The 18334-nt window shown below is 36.1% G+C and overlaps 1 protein-coding gene across 1 annotated transcript in view; it reads right to left on the minus strand.

Moving 5' to 3' along the window:
- The window catches only part of LOC119067745 (J domain-containing protein), a 79048-nt gene that overhangs the window by 22118 nt on the left and 38596 nt on the right, over positions 1-18334 (minus strand). Inside the window, exon 2 of the mRNA XM_037170875.1 lies at positions 3799-3900. Coding sequence (XP_037026770.1) covers positions 3799-3900 — 102 coding nt within the window. The remainder of the gene's footprint in view (positions 1-3798; positions 3901-18334) is intronic.

Here is an 18334-nt window from a genome sequence, read left to right on the forward strand (position 1 = left end):
TGTTGTTTTAAAACGCATTCACAACACACAAAAAAACACAGAGAATCCTTTATTTACTTACTCACACACATATACTATCCACCTCAACATTTCGTTCAAATCACATCATTCCGACTACTCTGATTATTTGATCGATGTAGAAGTGACTTACGAACCACTACCGACACCAATTGCATCGCGTTATGTGATTTGTTGGCGTAGTGGTCAGCATGTTTGGTTGATATGCTGCTGGTCCCGTGTTCGCTTCCGCCGTTCGGCGATTTTTTTTTTTTCAAATATGTAGATGGAAAGTAAATCTACCCTAGGTGGGTTATGTGTGAATTATCCATTCGTATAGGCTGTGGTTATGTATGTGTTTGTGTTTATATGCAGAAACGCGTAATGTATGAAATATCAGCTTGCAGGAGATAAAGACATTTTTTGACTTCAGTCGATCGCGGTCGACCGATTTCGTTCATAAGAACTCTAGTTACCTCCATAGAATGTAGTAAGATTTTCAAAGTTTACATAACTGCACTCTCGCAATTTCTATTCATAAAAAGCGGAGAACCATTCTTATTAGCAACGAGAAACAAAAGAAACCCATTTTCAGGCTCACAAAATGCATTTGTCCCACGCAAGATAATTAGGTTACGTTTATCCGCCTCAAGCTTCATTTGATAACAATTTTAATTAAATTTTTGATTTTCTTTTGTATGGCATATCACGAACACCATACAACTTAATCTGAAAAATTTCTTTAATAGAGAAACTTCTGTAGTTGAAATTCGAATTGTTTTAAAAAGAACCATCTCCTTAGACAACGAACATTCATTTAAAAACGTCTTGAAGGAAACGCTTCAAAATGTTTTATGTTTTACTACTGATGTAACTAGGCAAATAATAAGGAAAACGGATAAAACTATTACAAAAAGAATAAAAGTTCTACTGCGAGCTTTACAGTTAAATGTTTCTTTTTTTTCATCTTCAGAAGCATTACATTTAACTCTTTCGTTTTAGATAAATGAGGACGTTCAAAGATGGTCGAATTGTAGAGAGGCTTTTGTTAGTGTCTGTACAAATATTTGTTGGTTTTAAATTGGCTAAAAAAATGAAATGATGTCATGGGAAACCAGTAACATTTAAAGAATGTATGCCGCACATCTGTCCGATTCTAGGTAAGACAAACTCTGACAAGGTACAGAAGCCCACCGCGATGTTTGAAATTTTTCGACCTTCGTAAGTCATTTTCCTGAAAAACTCTCGATAGAGATTACACAGCATTTGGTACATAGATTATCCCAACGGGATGGCTCAGTGGTTACGCACTAGCCTTCCGCCAAAATGATTCGGGTTCGAATCCCATTTGAGACATGGCCTTTTTCTAGCGATTATATCGCGTTGGTCCTATAAATTCACTAAGGCTTCAAAATTTGTGTAGTTGCAGCTGCAACGATATACATACTGAATCCCAATTACGGTACATTTGTCTTTATTTGTCTAGCCTACATTTAGGCAAGATATCCAGTAAGCGTCTAGCTTTCCATACTTCGAGGCGTGGTTCGAAAGTCACGTTAGGCCAGTGGTTATTGGTGTCTAAACAAATAACTTGAAAATATTGTCAATCTTATTAAAAAGATCCGGCTCTGTAATGTACTGAAGTTTAAACATTTAAAATCATTTTTAGCCCCGTACGAAGTACAAAGGGGCTTATAGGATTACGATGCCGTGTGTAATTGATGGAATTCGAAGCAGACGGTAAGGGCAAAGTGTTTGCCTATGTTCATAGATAACGAATCCGCAATAAAAATTTTGTCTGTCCGTCTGTCCGTCACGTCGATATCTTGAGTAAATCAAATCCGATTTCAAAAATTTTTCCCTGAAAGATAGTCAAAATAGTGAGGCTAAGTTCGAAGATGGGCATATTTAGGTCGGCCCTTCGTGAGTTAGGGCCGCCTAAGTGCTTTAAGGTGTTTTGGTGATATTTATGGCAAAACAAACGATGGAAATGTAAATGAAACGGCAAAAGATAGGTAATGTTGATACCGATCCAGGAAAAAAAAGTTTATTAAAATCGGGTGAATGGCCCGTGAGTTAGGGCCCTAGAAGTGAAAGGCTACTCGGCCCTAAGTGTATTTTGCATATAACTCGAGTAAATTTCATCCTTTTTTCGTGATTTTTGTTTCATTTGAAAGGTAATCGAAGCCCGAATATAATGTGGCGAAGAACGTTTTAAATTTGGGTCCTTGGACTGAGGCCGCTCCTCGGCCCTAAGTGTATTTTGCATATAAATCGAGTAAATCTCATCCAATTTTGGTAATTTTTGTCTTATATGAAAAGTAATTGAATACCGAATAGAATGTGGTGAGAAAAATGTTTGAAAATTAGGTCCTTGGACTGAGGCCGCTCCTCGGCCCTAAGTGTATTTTGCATATAACTCCAGTAAATTTGATCCGATTTTCCTAATTTTTGTTTCATTTGAAAAGTAATCGAACGAGGAATAGAATGTTGTTGAAAAAAAAAAAAATTTGGGTCCTTGGACTAAGGCCGCTATTCGGCCCTAAGTGTATTTTGCATATAACTCGAGTAAATTTGATCCGATTTTCCTAAATTTTATTTCATTTGAAAGGTAATCGAACACCAAATAGAATATTGTTGGAAAAAAAAATTAAATTTGGGTCCTTGGACTAAGCCCGCTACACGGCCATAAGTGTATTTTGCATATATCTCGAGTAAATTTCGTCCGATTTTCCTAATTTTTGTTTCATTTGGAAGGTAATCGAAGGCCGAATATAATGATGTTGAAAAAAAATTAAATTTGGGTCGTTGGACTAAGGCCGTAACTAGGCCTTAGGCCTCTCAATAAATTAAAATTTTAGGTCAACTTGAAATTTGTGTTACATTTGAAAGGAACGTCGTACGGGGCTTCGTAATTGCGCTATGCGCAATTTGTAAGATGTACACATTTCATAATAATTTGACTTCAACTAGGGTGACAGACGCACTAGGGTCACGTGCGCAATAGATGTACGGGTTCGTCAATCTTATTAAAAAGATGGAACATCCGGCTCTGTAATGTACTGAAGTTTAAACATTTTAATAATAAGTAAAGCCAGAGCTTTTTTTTACTAAATAAAAAGAGCAAACGCACATTCAATGCGACGTAGATAATATTGTGCCAACGGCTTTAACATAACAAATTTGAATCCAAAATGATCGACAATTAACATGTAAAATTGACATTGATTGGCATTGGCACTTCATCCCCAACTACACACATCCCGATAGCGCACACTCTAGCACACAGAATCAAAATATTGAAATAGACGCATGGAAAATGTTCGAGTTGACTTTGTGCTTTCTTGTGTGATAAAAATATTACCGTGAAAACGTGTCAATTTGTCTGAAAAATAAAAGCCAACTCGAACCAGCCAAAAAAAAAAATTATATGTCGCTGCTAGAGATTGCTATGATTTCCTCGAAAATTTATTTTCCGCAATCGTCGTTTTCATCCGATTTTCTCACAATAGGAAATTCGCACAGATACGAGAGGTGCTGAAAACGAGCCGCCGTCTTAAAATGTTTCCGAATACCTGAGCAAACGTCTTTGCTTTTAACTTTGTTATTTACTTGAACACAAACTTGGAAATATTAATCAAAATATTCACTGTTCAGTTTCAGTTGCTTCTACTTTTTGGTGATCATTTTGTAGTCTTCGATAATTTTATTAAGCTAACCGCAATCGACAGTTTTCCTTCGGCTCTCACATCTCGCCATTGGTATAAAAAATATTTGGAGTTTCGGTATTATATTAGTTACCTTGAGTGATTGAAATTTAGCTTCGGCATCCTTATCGCCATTATTTTTGTCTGGATGATATTGAAGTGCCAGAACCTTGTATTCAGCTTGGATCTGTTCAACCTGTAAATAAGACGAGAAAAAAGAAAGAAATTAAAATTATAACCTTGGCAACCGTATCTCATACCAAAAGTGAATGAAAGCTATTAAGGAAAGCAAAAAAGAAAGGAAGAAAAAAATCTTCGTCGGAGATACAATCACGTATAATATTATATGTATAATTAGAAAAAGGTTTTGCTATGATAATATTTCCCATTTAAGACCGGCGAGAGAGCATATATTAATAAGCTTCATTGGCTAACCCTTTTCACCGAGCACCCTTCCCTTGCCATATTACACAAAATGAAAACTTTACAAAGGGTAAACAACTTCGGGAAATTCTGTCTTTAGACCTCAAATAACAAAATAGAATTTTTCTTATAAAATATCATAAAACCGAAAACACTGCCGTAAACATTTCCGTCCGATAAACATTAAGTGCATGACATTTCGGGTGTACCCAGTATCTTTACTACCACGTACGTACACATGATTTATTTATTCATAATGTAAACAACTCCGTGACCCGTATAATAATAGTTTATTGCCGATGATCTTGGGCTTAGATTACGCTACACCTCGCATGAAAATCATCCATGGTGGATTTTAGGATAATTTATACATGGTCGGGCTAGTAGTGTGAACATTTTCTTACATTTTTCCGTAATGGATGTAATGGAAACACTATCAGTAACACCTAACACTGTAATTTTTGACTTGACACGAACGAGTCACTGCTACCTAAATTTTTTAGCCGATAAGCCAAGGAAAAAAGCAGGTGTTAAGTCGTTAAGCAGTGATATTTGGATACTTTGGCATAATACATTTGAGACACATCCCGGGTTGCACAAGTAAGCTGAATGGATCCTACATTTGTGCGTTTTGATCGCTGATATCTTTTTGTTGAAGTATTCAATCAAGTAATCGGTCAAAATTCATTCTGGAAAATATTCATTTGATAAAAGCCTTTCGTCACATCAAGTCACTAAATTATTTGTTTGCAATAAAAGCTATTCAGATTGAACTCTAATTCTTTCTTTCAATCAAGCTGCTACCTCTGGATATTCCAACAGGTTATGGGCCCAGCTCACGAGAGAATAAATCGTTTAAATCAGTTTTTCATTGCAAACTTTCGGAGGAAAATAATTTTCAAGAAAAGTTGACAAAAATGGGTTTTACGGTCAAATTCACCGAATCAGTTTGCAAGTATAATACGTACTGTCTTCGGCAATCGCATCAAGTGAATGCATTGGCGGAACATAAGGACAATTGCGTCCATCGTTTGCATAAAGGTCATCGCGATCCGAAGACAATCAAGAAAATGCAGGCATTGGTGGAACATAAGGGTAATCGTGTTCATCATTGGCATAAGGAATCGGGTCATTCTGATCCGAATACAATCAAGAAAATGCAGGCATTGGTGGAACATAAGGGTAATCGTTTCCATCATTGGCATAGAGAATCAGGTCATCATGATCTGAACGCAATCGGGAGAATACAATCGAATTTGAATGGACAAAGGTAGATCGCATACTAAAGATTTATCATTTCGATCGTGTTGTACGTCTGTATGAAGCAAGATTTGGATTACAGTTGCGAAGCATACAAAATTTAGAATTTAAATTGGATTACAAGATTGAGGGGGTTGGTTGAAATATTCAATCAAGTAATCGGTCAAAATTCATTCTGGAAAATATTCATTCGATAAAAGCCTTTCGTCACATCAAGTCACTAAATTATTTGTTTGCAATAAAAGCTATTCAGATTGAACTCTAATTCTTTCTTTCAATCAAGCTGCTACCTCTGGATATTCCAACACTTTTTACGGACTGGTCAAAGTTCTGCGACCAAATCTATTTTCTGTTGAAAGCTGAAACATTCGTGGTCGTTATTGCGGTCATCCATTTTTCAAAAAGGATTCCGGTATTTTAAAAAAAACGCACAAATGTATGCTTTTCAGCAAAGCATCGATGCCTATTAAGAGCGCTAACCCCTTGGCAAATTTTTAGCCTACATTTGTGCGCGAAAATATTCATTTTTTGATGATTTATCTGAACTAAAATTTTTTTTTTTTGAAAAAGTAAAACCATTAAATCACGCAAAAATGTGTTACTTCTAATGGAAAATTTGGTTTGTGAGTCAAAACTTTACCTACTGGGAGAAAACATTGCAAAATGTGTAATTTACACATTTTGCAAATGTTTGTCCAAGTGGGTTAAGTTATCGACCACAAACCAATTTTTCCCTTAAAAGTAACACATTTTTGCGTGATTTAATGGTTTTACTTTTTCAAAAAAAGATTTTAGTTTTGAGAAATCAACAAAAAACGAATATTTTTGCGCACAAATGTAGGCTAGAAAATTACCAATGGGTGAGCGCTCTTAAGAGGGCAAACACTTACTAGAAAACATTTTGTACTTCTTTTTGGGACCACATATTTTACATAATTTTGTTCAAATGTTCTTCTCTAGGTATAATTACTTCTACTTAAAGGCAACCCAACATGAACGTATCTCAAAAATCGATAACCGTCAGCGAGATGAGGCGAGATAACTACACGGTCAATATCGTCAGGAACGATATTATCGTTTTTTAGACTTTTTAGTCTAAAAAACGATATTATCGTCCAAAAAAATTTCATCCAGGACGATAATATCGTCTAAAATTATAAATTTTAAAATATTTTCAGGACGATATTATCGTTTTCTTGACGATATTATCGTTTAAAAAACGATAATATCGTTTTTAAACGATAATATCGTTTTTAAACGATACTATCGTTTTTTTGATGATACTATCGTCTAAAAAACGATATTATCGTTCAAAAAACGATATTATCGTTCAAAAAACGATATTATCGTTCAAAAAACGATATTATCGTTCAAAAAACGATAATATCGTTTTTTTGACGATAATATCGTTCTGGATGAAAATATCTGCTGGACGATATTATCGTTATTTTCATTTTCTGAACAAATTTATCGTTATTTTGGACGATATTATCGTCCTGGGCGATAATTTTTGGGACGATAATATCGTTTTTAATTAATTTATTTTTTTAAATTTGAGATGATAATATCGTCCAGGACGATAATATCGTTTTTAATTTATTTAAAATAAAAATTCTAGACGATAATATCGTCCTGGGCGATATTCTGGATGGTTGTTGAAGACGAAACACAAAATCTTGTAGATAAACACCTTTTTATAGACGGCAAATATATATTAAAAATTGGTTCATTTGGTTCCGTAAATTTAAATTTTATATAGAAAAATTACACAGACTAATTATGAGACGATGCGAGAAAAAAAAAATTAACTCCTAAGTTCCGACACCGTTCCGGCGCCCGGCTCGCATTGCGGCCCTCCGCTTCGCTCCGGGGCAATGGGCCGGATCGCTCGGCGTGTTAAAACGCTTTTTATGTACAATCAAAGTTGGTATTCATTACGTAAAAAGATGAATTATTTAGGGACGAACTAAACGCCTTTTTTAAACACTGATGTGTAGGTGATTTCCTCTGACAATTGTTTTTCGATATTTTGGAAGAGAATTCGGTTCTTGCTGCACCTCTGAGTAAAATTGAGTCCTGGACAATATTACCACCCAAAACTAAACGATAATATCGTCCTGGGCGATATTATCGTTTTTTAAACGATAGTATCGTCCTGGACGATATTATCGTTTAAGAAAACGGTAATATCGCCCAGGACGATATTATCGTTTTGGACGATATTATCGTACAGAAAACGAAAATATCCATTAGATTTTCTAGAACGGTAATATCGTCCAGAAAACGATAATATCGTTTTTTATCGATAATATCGACAAGAAAACGATACTATCGTCCAGACAATATTTTAGAATTTTTCAATTTAGACGATATTATCGTCATGGATGAAAATTTTTTGGGCGATAATATCGTTTTTTTGGACGATAGTATCGTCTAAAAAACGATAATATCGATTTTGAGACGATACTATCGTCCAAAAAACGATATTATCGTTTTTTTGGACGATACTATCGTCTAAAAACGATATTATCGTTTTTTTAGACGATAGTATCGTTTTTTAGACGATAGTATCGTCCAAAAAAACGATAATATCGTTCCTGACGATATTGACGGTGTGGAAATGTCCCGCCACCGTCAGCGAAATTAGTAGAAATCGATTAAATTGGATGCGGCGATTACTATTGTACCATTATCCCATTTGTGCGACATACGGGTGACGAATCGTTCTAAATGCTAGCTGTAACTTAGGTCTTCTTTAAATTAAAAAGAAAAACCGTATTGAAAGTGTGGCTGTCCCATTGAAATTATTATTTGCAATTTAATATATTTTTCAATTTCTTAAAAAGAAGAAGAAAAATTTCTATAATTTTTTAAGCTGACAACACAACGTAATACTTTTATATGTCAACGACATGACATGGGGAATGGATACTCGAATTTCCAAAGTGATGCTTTCGTAGAAAATGCCGCAACTTTTTTTTTGGATTATATTTATGTTGAAATAAGTGTTAGAGACAGCCAAAAGGTTTCATTTACATTTTCTTCATGAAAGAAAAAAGAAGAAAAAATATTTTGTGCGTTTTTCATGTGCAAATATGAGAACTTATCAAATATTTAACTGTTCTTCGTTAATATTTTATGACCTGAACAATTTTCATGTTTCACATTTACTCTTGACATAACACATACCACGTTGTGTATATATCAAAATGCGATATGTGTGTCTTTTCTGTTCATTTTCCATATTTTTCTAAAAATATAATTTCGCTGCCATACCGACATACGAACACTTTGAATATAAATTTATTGAAATAATGATAACGTGCCTATCCCTCGTTTCAAGTTGTTCGTAACAATTAAACGAAGACAAATTTGAATAAATAAAATGAGTCAAAACACATTTTATTTCAACCGATTAAAAGGGCTCGAATTCTGATAAGGACAGAAAATAAAAGGGTTAACTACGGAGACGTTAAATCAATTTAATGCAATTTAAGCTAAATAATTTTCAGATAATAAAATCAGCGGCACGTCCAACACAGGGTATACGATAAAAGATTGATCATTAATCAACTTTCGCTGAACAAGTGGCTTTATCATGTCCCCATTAATTAAGATGACATTGACATTATACCCGAATGCCACTTGTGGACCATTCTATATTTAATTTTGCACTTTGAAATGTTATTTATTCGGTTTACAGATAGGAACAACCAATTTTCGCACCGATTTTCAGATTGTTTACTCATACAAGTAATACTGCTTATACCTGTTTAGGCATGGTAGTGGTAAAACCGTGTACGGCTCTCCATAAAGCTGTTTTGACTCAAAGTTTTATCGTCTGTGTTGACTCGGATCAAGCACAGGTCCAAACATTGTTCGCTAGACTTTCCTGAGCTAGACGTCTGTTGCCATATGTAACTACTGGTCGTATCACTGATTTGTACAACAGACACTTCGAATTCCTGCAAACCGACTTAGATTTCGATTGGCGCCCATTAGAAACATAGATCATCTTCAATGCCGTTTGAAATGCCATCCACGTTAGGAAATACTATCCACGTTAAAAACATACCATACAAATGACTGAATGAACGAAACATTTACCGAGACTTAAGTGAGGTTACGTCTGAAAGTACCGATGATCTATGATCTTAGCGAAGCAACTAAGATTAACCCAAAATAGACGATTTTTCAAAATCCGTCTATTTCTAGTGATTCTTTAGCGAACCAACTAAGATCACAAAAAAAGACGTCAGAACAACAAATTATTCATTTTCGAACACCGAAAGGGTAACAGAAGACTTAATATTTTCAACACAAAAAAGGACATCGCTGCTCTTACTTCATTTAAATTATATGGTTAAAAGTGTAAAATTTTCTATGACAGAATACAGGTACATGTCGCTGGCACCGCCACCATTTAGGGCTGTGTCGAGTTATGGCACATTTTAAAGGGCTCGTTTAGGGCTGACGAATAAAACCGGTCCCGAGTTTAGGGCTGTCGATTTACGTGAGTTATACCGTTTTGAAGTTTTCAAGCGTGTCACTTAAGTGTTTTGTCATAAACTGAATAGGTTTTTGACTTTCCACTCAATCTATGATTTGGGGCTAGTTTAGGGCTGACGATTGAAACCGGTCCCGAGTTTAGGGCTGCTCAAATACCATTGTTATTCAATTTTTTCTCGAAAAAACATGTCATATTGGCAGTTTTGGATGTTATTCATAGTGATCCTAGTTGAAAGTATATATTAACGTTTGGGGCTAGTTTAGGGCTGACAATTGAAGCCAATCCTGAGTTTAGGGCTGCTATCCCGCCAATGATATTCAGCTCATTAAAATCGGAGACCGCTTGTTCCATAATCGCCCGAAGTCTTGGCGATATGACTCTTAGTCTTTGGTCTTAGTTTTCGAGAGGAGAAACTGTTCAAATAAAATTAATACCGTAGTTGCTCTTGAAATAATGTTGAAAAATACCTCAGAGACAACGATGGATTCACGTCATAGACTTGAAATCTGATCATCAGATATCTTGAAAATTTCCAATGGAACAGTTGATGGGTGATAACTCGAATAACTTTGCTCTTTCAAGATCCCTAGACTTGAGGTCGGATTCAATTGTCAGCCCTAAATGAGCCCTAAACGTGAAGCTATGATTTAATTAAGGAACACATTGTATATCAACAAAACGCCCATTATGACATGCTTTCTTTCTTAATCATCGGATAACTTTGGTCACTGAGCGGCTCCAAACTCTGGACCGGTTTCAATCATCAGCCCTAAATGAGCCCTAAACGATAGACTATAATTTTAGTCAGACGCTTTTTGAATATCGTTGAAAAAACTAATATGACATGTTTGTGTTTAGAGAAAGCTGGATATCATTGGCGGGATAGCAGCCCTAAACTCAGGATTGGCTTCAATTGTCAGCCCTAAACTAGCCCCAAACGTTAATATATACTTTCAACTAGGAACACTATGAATAACATCCAAAACTGCCAATATGACATGTTTTTTCGATAAAAAATTGAATAACTATGGTATTTGAGCAGCCCTAAACTCGGGACCGGTTTCAATCGTAAGCCCTAAACTAGCCCCAAATCATAGATTGAGTGGAAAGTCAAAAACCTATTCAGTTTATGACAAAACACTTAAGTGACACGCTTGAAAACTCACGTAAATCGACAGCCCTAAACTCGGGACCGGCTTTATTCGTCAGCCCTAAACGAGCCCTTTAAAATTAGCCATAACTCGACACAGCCCTAAATGGTGGCGGTGCCAGCGACATGTACCTACAGAATACACTGTACAGTTATACCACCTTAATTTTCCTAGCTTGGTTGCTAGAGAGGGTATTGTCTATGATGCATTGTCGAAATTTAGCTCTGATCCAAGGTACACAAATTTGCCCACTACCTTGAAAGTGTGTGTGTCGACAGTCGATTCGAAGGAGAGATTAGATTTATCAGGTTGGGACGATCAATTGAATGATCTTAAAACACAGATCTTGTGATCCTTTGTTGTATTGAAGGGGAGATGATCACATATTGCGTTTTTGCGTCATTCACCTTTAACGCAAAGTCGGAACCTTTCCTCTCCAAAGCCACACACTTTTTCTTAACCACCTCCTTATTCCTTCCGGGTTATATTCGGATCGTCTGCAGAGCCTAGCAGAATCAAATTGAAAGGCAGGATGGCGAGAGGGTCTCGTTTGCATGAGTGGATCAGCTGAAGAAAATTCTATGTGAAAATTGGTTGTCCCTAAGTGTATCTTAGGAATTTGATTACACGCTATGCCTGGGAAGTAAGTCATTACACACTGGCACATCATTTTCGGTGAATTTGAGGTGAAACATGAAAGTGTACAAATTGTTGTAACTTTGTTCGTGAGATCGATATTTTTTGTCGTTTAAGAACGGTTTCGTGGCCTCTTGTGTGTACTACCTTGTGATTACTTTCTTCGTTTCTTTATTTTACAGTGACATTGTTCAAAATTTTATTGGACGTGTAAATTCATCAGTTTCCTTTTTCTATTTATACGGAACCGGTTCGGAAAATTTATGTCTGATCGATCACCAAAACATATTTTTCATTCAATATGCCTGCTAGGTCGCAAAGTATGCCTCTATAATATATTTATTGTTTATTCATGCGAATAAAATTGTTTATCCGAAACAATAAATTTTTATTTTCGTCAATATCAATAACGTTATTTTAGGCAGTTGTTGTCGGCTGTTTTGAGGAATAAAAATATATAAATTATGTATCGCGGTGTACGGTTAGCGATACATTATAGCTTTCAAATCATGGAAGTATTTTGTTTCACAGCAATGTCAATCGAAGAAAAGTTACATATTTAATGCCTAATGTGATGTAAACAAATCTGTGCATGCTTTGAAATGAACAACAGCCCTAACAATGTCGAATGGTTTTTTTTTGGCTTGGGTTCTGTGAAAATGCTTTTCATGCACGCGTTTTGCCTTATTTTCTCCCCTCAATTGCCTATGAGAAAATTGTGTTTTCTTTACGACTGGTCGAATGACATTTCTAGTGAGACAAGTGGTTCTTTGCAAAGGGACCATATGGTCACTGTGTCGGGTTGTCGTGCTATTCAGTGGTGTGTTATCGTCTGGACACACTGCCATTTGACTTTTGACAAGTGCATCGAATTGTCTCCCGTGGGGAGAAAATAAAACTTCTCATTCGAACTGTCACATTGTTTATGTTTTCGAAATTGGTAAGACACAACACACTCTCATGAAAAACGTTGTGTTCACTTCTGGTAGAAATAGGAAATTCCAACATCACTCTTGTTAAAATTTCCTATTTCATCCCCTCGGTAAACAAATCATGTCCGGAGCGATAGCGGAGGACTTGACGCAGTTTAACTTCCAAAAAGAGAACGAAGAAATTTTTTTGAGACGCGGCAACTATATATAGCCGAACATTTCAGTTTCTACCCTTTGGTTTGTATCGCCACAAAACATATTCTATCATATTTTCGCTTCAAATACGAGCAAAACGAGCTATCACTCGACTATGTAGGTTTAAAATTGCCGGAGATACATCGTTTTGAATTTGGTCACTTTTCATACAAAATACACCAAATTGACTTTTCCCAAACAATCAAAATCTTTCAACTTACTCTGTATGTTTCTATCTATCTATCCCAACAAAAATCTCTTCGAGAAAAGTGTGACGCAGTTTTTGAAGTACAATTTCTAAAATGAATGATATCGCTAGAGTTGACGCTTTCAGCTTCGTTACGCAAAAATTAAATTTTACACCCAATTAGTTCAAACAAGCTGGCTTGGGTTTTCTCATCATCTGCCAAATAATTTTTACCAAAAAAAATTTGACTGGAAACAACCAAAATTTTACCAAAAAAATCTATCTATCCATCGACGGTCGATCTCGGAAACCAGTCAGCCAATCTCCATGAAATTTTGCAGGAGTCTCAGGGTGGGCATAAAAATGAATATGTGATACGCCATTACCCCAGGAAAAACCAGAATTTGGTTTTATTGGCCTCGAAGTGGTTTCTGAGTGTGGTTTTCGAGGGTTGGGAACGCGTTTTCGGCTGTAGCTTAGCTGTATTGAAACCTACAGAGGCGTGTGACCCATCAAATGAAAAGTAATCGTAACACGATTCGAACAAAAAAATAATTTAAAAAATCGGGGCAGATTCGTTTGAGCTAGAGTGATTAGAGTGACCAAATTTTGAGCTACTCGAGCGTAGGATGAAAGAACTAATATTTTTGCGATTATGAGAGATAGAGAGTTACTTTCTTCGGCAAAGTCTCAGAGTTTTACGAGTAGAACATAGGGGCATATGTGAAAAATGTCGAAAGTTAGAAATGGGTGGGTCAATTAGGGTTTTAGAGTTATTTTGTGAATGGTGGCAGATAGAGAGTTACTTTCTTCGGCAAAATCTCAGAGTTTTACGAGTAGAACAGAGGGGCATATGTGAAAAATGTCGAAAGTTGGAAATGGGTGGGTCAATTGGGGTTTTGGAGATATTTCTTGAATGGTGGCAGATAGAGAATTACTTTCTTCGTCAAATTTTCGAATTTCGTCCAATTTTCGATTTTCGTCAAATTTTCGATTTTCGTCAAATTTTTGGATTTTCGTCAAATTTTCAAATTTCGTCAAATTTAAAAAGCAGTGTTCTAAAACGACTGATATCCCAACAAAAATCTCTTCGAGAAAAGTGTGACGCAGTCTTTGAAATACAATTTCTAAAATGAATGATATCGCTAGAGTTGACGCTTTCAGCTTCGTTACGCAAAAATTAAATTTTACACCCAATTAGTTCAAACAAGCTGGCTTAGTTTTTCTCATCATCTGCCAAATAATTTTTACCAAAAAAAATTTGACTGGAAACAGCCAAAATTTTACCAAAAAAATCTGCGTCGCATGCGGCAGATAAATTTTCTTGCTGGTCTGTTCCTGAACATTTGCCACTTTGCGACGCAGATTTTTTTGGTAAAATTTTGGTTGTTTCCAGTCAAATTTTTTTTGGTAAAAATTATTTGGCAGATGATGAGAAAAACTAAGCCAGCTTGTTTGAACTAAAATTGGGTGTAAAATTTAATTTTTGCGTAACGAAGCTGAAAGCGTCAACTCTAGCGATATCATTCATTTTAGAAATTGTACTACAATGACTGCGTCACACTTTTCTCGAAGAGATTTTTGTTGGGTAACTATTTATCTGCTGCGATGAGAAAGTATATTTCTTTAGTCAGGACTGTCACTTCTCACTGAGACTCTTCTGTCGGATTCTATTTCCTTTATTTCCTATAAGGAGCTTGTATCTCTTGACTCTTTTGGTTGAATCCGTCGAAGTCGGCTCAGGCTGCAAACGCAACAATTGTCAAAATAAAAATTCACAAACCAGGGCTCATTTCCAGTCTTAACATTCAGAAGTCTTCTGGAATTTTTGGCCCTCTTTTTACGATAAGCCAGTTCGTGCTAAATGTTAGGAGCCAAATAGCCTCCGTTCTAGATAGATACTATGGCACCTCGATGAAATATTAATGGAAGAAATTGTTCGGATGGTGTAATCGCTAAGTGAAATAATATTTTGACATATTTCACCGCCATTTTCATATTGTAAATAGAAACATGACAAACTTTGATAAGTTTTCTGACAACGCTTGGTTGTATATATTGTATATACCGATCCGTAAAGTAAAACAAATCAGTATCGAACGTATTCAATTCTGCTGCGTGTCGTAAAGCCTTTCAACAAATATTACACAAACGATACCAACGATACTCAACTTTCAATATTAATTTTACGATTCCATTTATTTCACAACTTAATACTTACCTTCTAATTGCATTTTGTTTCAGTGAAATTGAATCAGGTGCAAACTGAATACAAAAGGCATATAAAATTGGATTCGGTGAATATTATTACATAATGTACGATTCAAGTTTCGCCGAAGAACTTTGGATGAACGGTTATACATAATAAGTAGACCTAATTTCCAGCTTTCTGTGCTACAAGCACGTCGAGCCGCACACATGGATTGTGTAAAATAATATCTTTACGGGAATCTTCTCAACAACTATAAGTTCTCATTCATTTGGAAATACGTAAGTGAAGGAGTAGAGGACAAATGTTATTATATATACACCATTGATTCATGCTATGAGGTAAAATCAATTGACATTGTTAGCCCAAAACTCTACAATTTCAATCAAGGAAAACAATATTGTTGCCCGATTCATTCTTGCCACCGTTTTGATCAAATAACTATTTCATACGTGCGGTGTGATTTACCTAAAGTTCTCCCCTCAATAGGCCGTGAGAAAATTGTTTTGTTGGCGATTGGTCGAATGACACTTTTAGTGAGAAAAGTGCAGTACTTTCTCTCCCTTATAGCCGTAAAGTATTTGCAAAGTCAAATCGCCAAGATATTTTTTTGACGATTCGTCAGAATGTGAAGAATGGCCAAAAGTGAAAAAATATGTTTTAAAAAATATGCGCCGCCGAAAATAAGCCGCCGATCAAGCCGCCGCCGGCCATTTTTGACCAAGCCGCGCCGCAGCCGGCCATTTTTGACCAAGCCGCGCCGCAGCCGAGCCGGTGCCAAAAACACGGCTCAAGCCGGCTTGAAACGGCTGGAAAATGAAATAAAGATTTCGAAAGGTGAATGGGTGAAATAATTTTGAAAACCGAGATTCCTGTTGATCCTAAGCAGCTCAAGTACTTTTTGAATTTTTTTTTTCAAAATTAAGAAAATTTTGAAAATTTTCTTGAATTTTCATGAATTTTCCAGAATGGTATATTACGTACTCGCTTCTAAGTTTGTTGTTTTGGCAAGTATGACCTTTGCGGAACGAGCCGAAGGCGCACAATCAGTTAATTCACAAATTTGAGAAAACTTTATCGATCTTTGCGAATTTTCTCGATTTTTATTGTTTTCAATTTTTACTTGATTTTCGTGATTTCCGACTTTTTCGCCGCCGCCGAGAAATTTTTTTCGGCTAGTCGCCGCCGAGGTTTCTCCGTCGGCGCTCATGCCTGTTTTTGATTGCTTGAAAAAAAAACGCATTAAATCTCTTTCGACGCACTAAAAAATCGAGTTAAACGTTTTTGGGATCAAACAAAACGACTTTCCATTACCTTTCGTTAAAGGGTAGTTTCGAACAAAACGCCCTTCCGTTACCTTTCATAGAACAGATCGAACATAACTCCTTTGAATCGAACAAAATCATTTTTGGTCACTTTTTGTCAATTTTTCTTGGTGATTTGTCTTTGGCAAAAATAGTACATTTCGTACCTAGGACTAAAAATCTTTTTTTAGCGTGTGAGAAGTTTCCAGACAGAGCCGAAGGCGAGGTCTGGAATCGAATACGCTAAAAAAGACTTTTAGTCCGTGGTACGAACAGTATTTTTCATATCGGGTCCTAGGTATGAAATAGAATTTTTTTCACTTAAACTGTCACTTTGTTTAAGGTTTTGAAAATGGCATTGCATCAAGTTCCCATACACCTCCGGGAGAAACAGGAAAATCCAACTCGAGCAAAAATGCGTCTCCCGCTTCGCTCCGGCTACGAACTCTTATTTAAAATTTGATATTTTTTTCCCTCTGTAAACAAATAACTATTAAATATGAAAACATTCGACGTCGAGAAAGGAGATATTTCAAGTTTTAATTCCAAATGGATTTCAAAATCCTATATATTGGACAAACGTTAATTCTTAGCTTCCTACATCAATTTCTGTTGTGTATTCAGCGTATTCAGTGAAAAAACCTTGCCGACAGCCATCTTACTACATTCATCAATTTTTGGTTTATCAAAAAAAAAAAAACAAACCGTCAAACAGTCGGAGCCCCGAGAGTTTGCTGCGTCTGAGCCCCGTACATATAAATATTTCGAGAAATTCGACATTGACACATATTGGGTATCACCCCAGTTGTATTTTTTAGGAACCTGTGGTAAATTTGGCATATTTTCAATGGTGACAGATCTGCCTATGACGTAATAACGAACGTAGGCTGCAACGAAAAGATAGACGCCCGCCAGAGCTCATCAAAGTACAAATACCAATACCGATCTAGAAGAAAACAATTTTTTCTGGGAACTCTCCCGATAAAATATTTTAAATTTGGGCTTAAAGTAATCGTGAGATGACATCCTTTCATAATCACGAATAAAATTCCATGTACATTGACTTGTCGAAAAAAAATTGGTCAGCCCCACTGTGACGTAATTCTAATACATCTAAAACGGCATGGTACTTCGTACGGGGCTAAGAATTAATTTGCAAAAAGCAAATTTTATTCATCGAGAAAACACAACATTTTTTTACAAAATAAAAACGAAAATGTTATCTTCATTGCTAGCGGCACGTTCCTCCATGATTTTGGATACATAACATTCGTTCAACTAATCCCAGTCCATCTGGGGGATATAAATTTTGAATGAAAACCTTCTTCGAGCATTTGTACAGATACTTATGTGGATTTTTAGGGCGAAAAATTGTAGCGAGTGGCTAAGGTGGAAATTCTACAAGATTGGATCTCGATTGAGTGCTGAGTATACGATACAACCACAAGCAAAAAACGGAAACAGAAAAACAGAATTTTATTTACCAAGAGAATATGCGAGGCCGTAATCGACACGTGTTTCATTTGCAATGAAGAGGTATGCAAGGAATGCGTAGACCCTCCAAGGTATGTGTAGGATTCAGAGAATATCAAAAATTGGATGGTTTTAAGGAGTTTAAATGGTCCTGAGACCTGATATAGTGGGTTCGGGAGCAAAGCTTTTAGTTGGCTTTTCAGATAGAGATTTTTCTGTAAAAGAAACAGAAAGCTCTGTTTGTCAATGAAGCAACCAACCAGTCTCCAACCAATCTGCAAATCCGTTCAAAATTGAGTCAATTATCGTGTCGTTATTGCAGAGTGAACGACTAGCATGTAACAAAACTT

Source organism: Bradysia coprophila (genome assembly GCF_014529535.1).
Source record: "Bradysia coprophila strain Holo2 chromosome X unlocalized genomic scaffold, BU_Bcop_v1 contig_128, whole genome shotgun sequence".
In the NCBI taxonomy this organism is placed as follows: Eukaryota; Metazoa; Arthropoda; class Insecta; order Diptera; family Sciaridae; genus Bradysia; species Bradysia coprophila.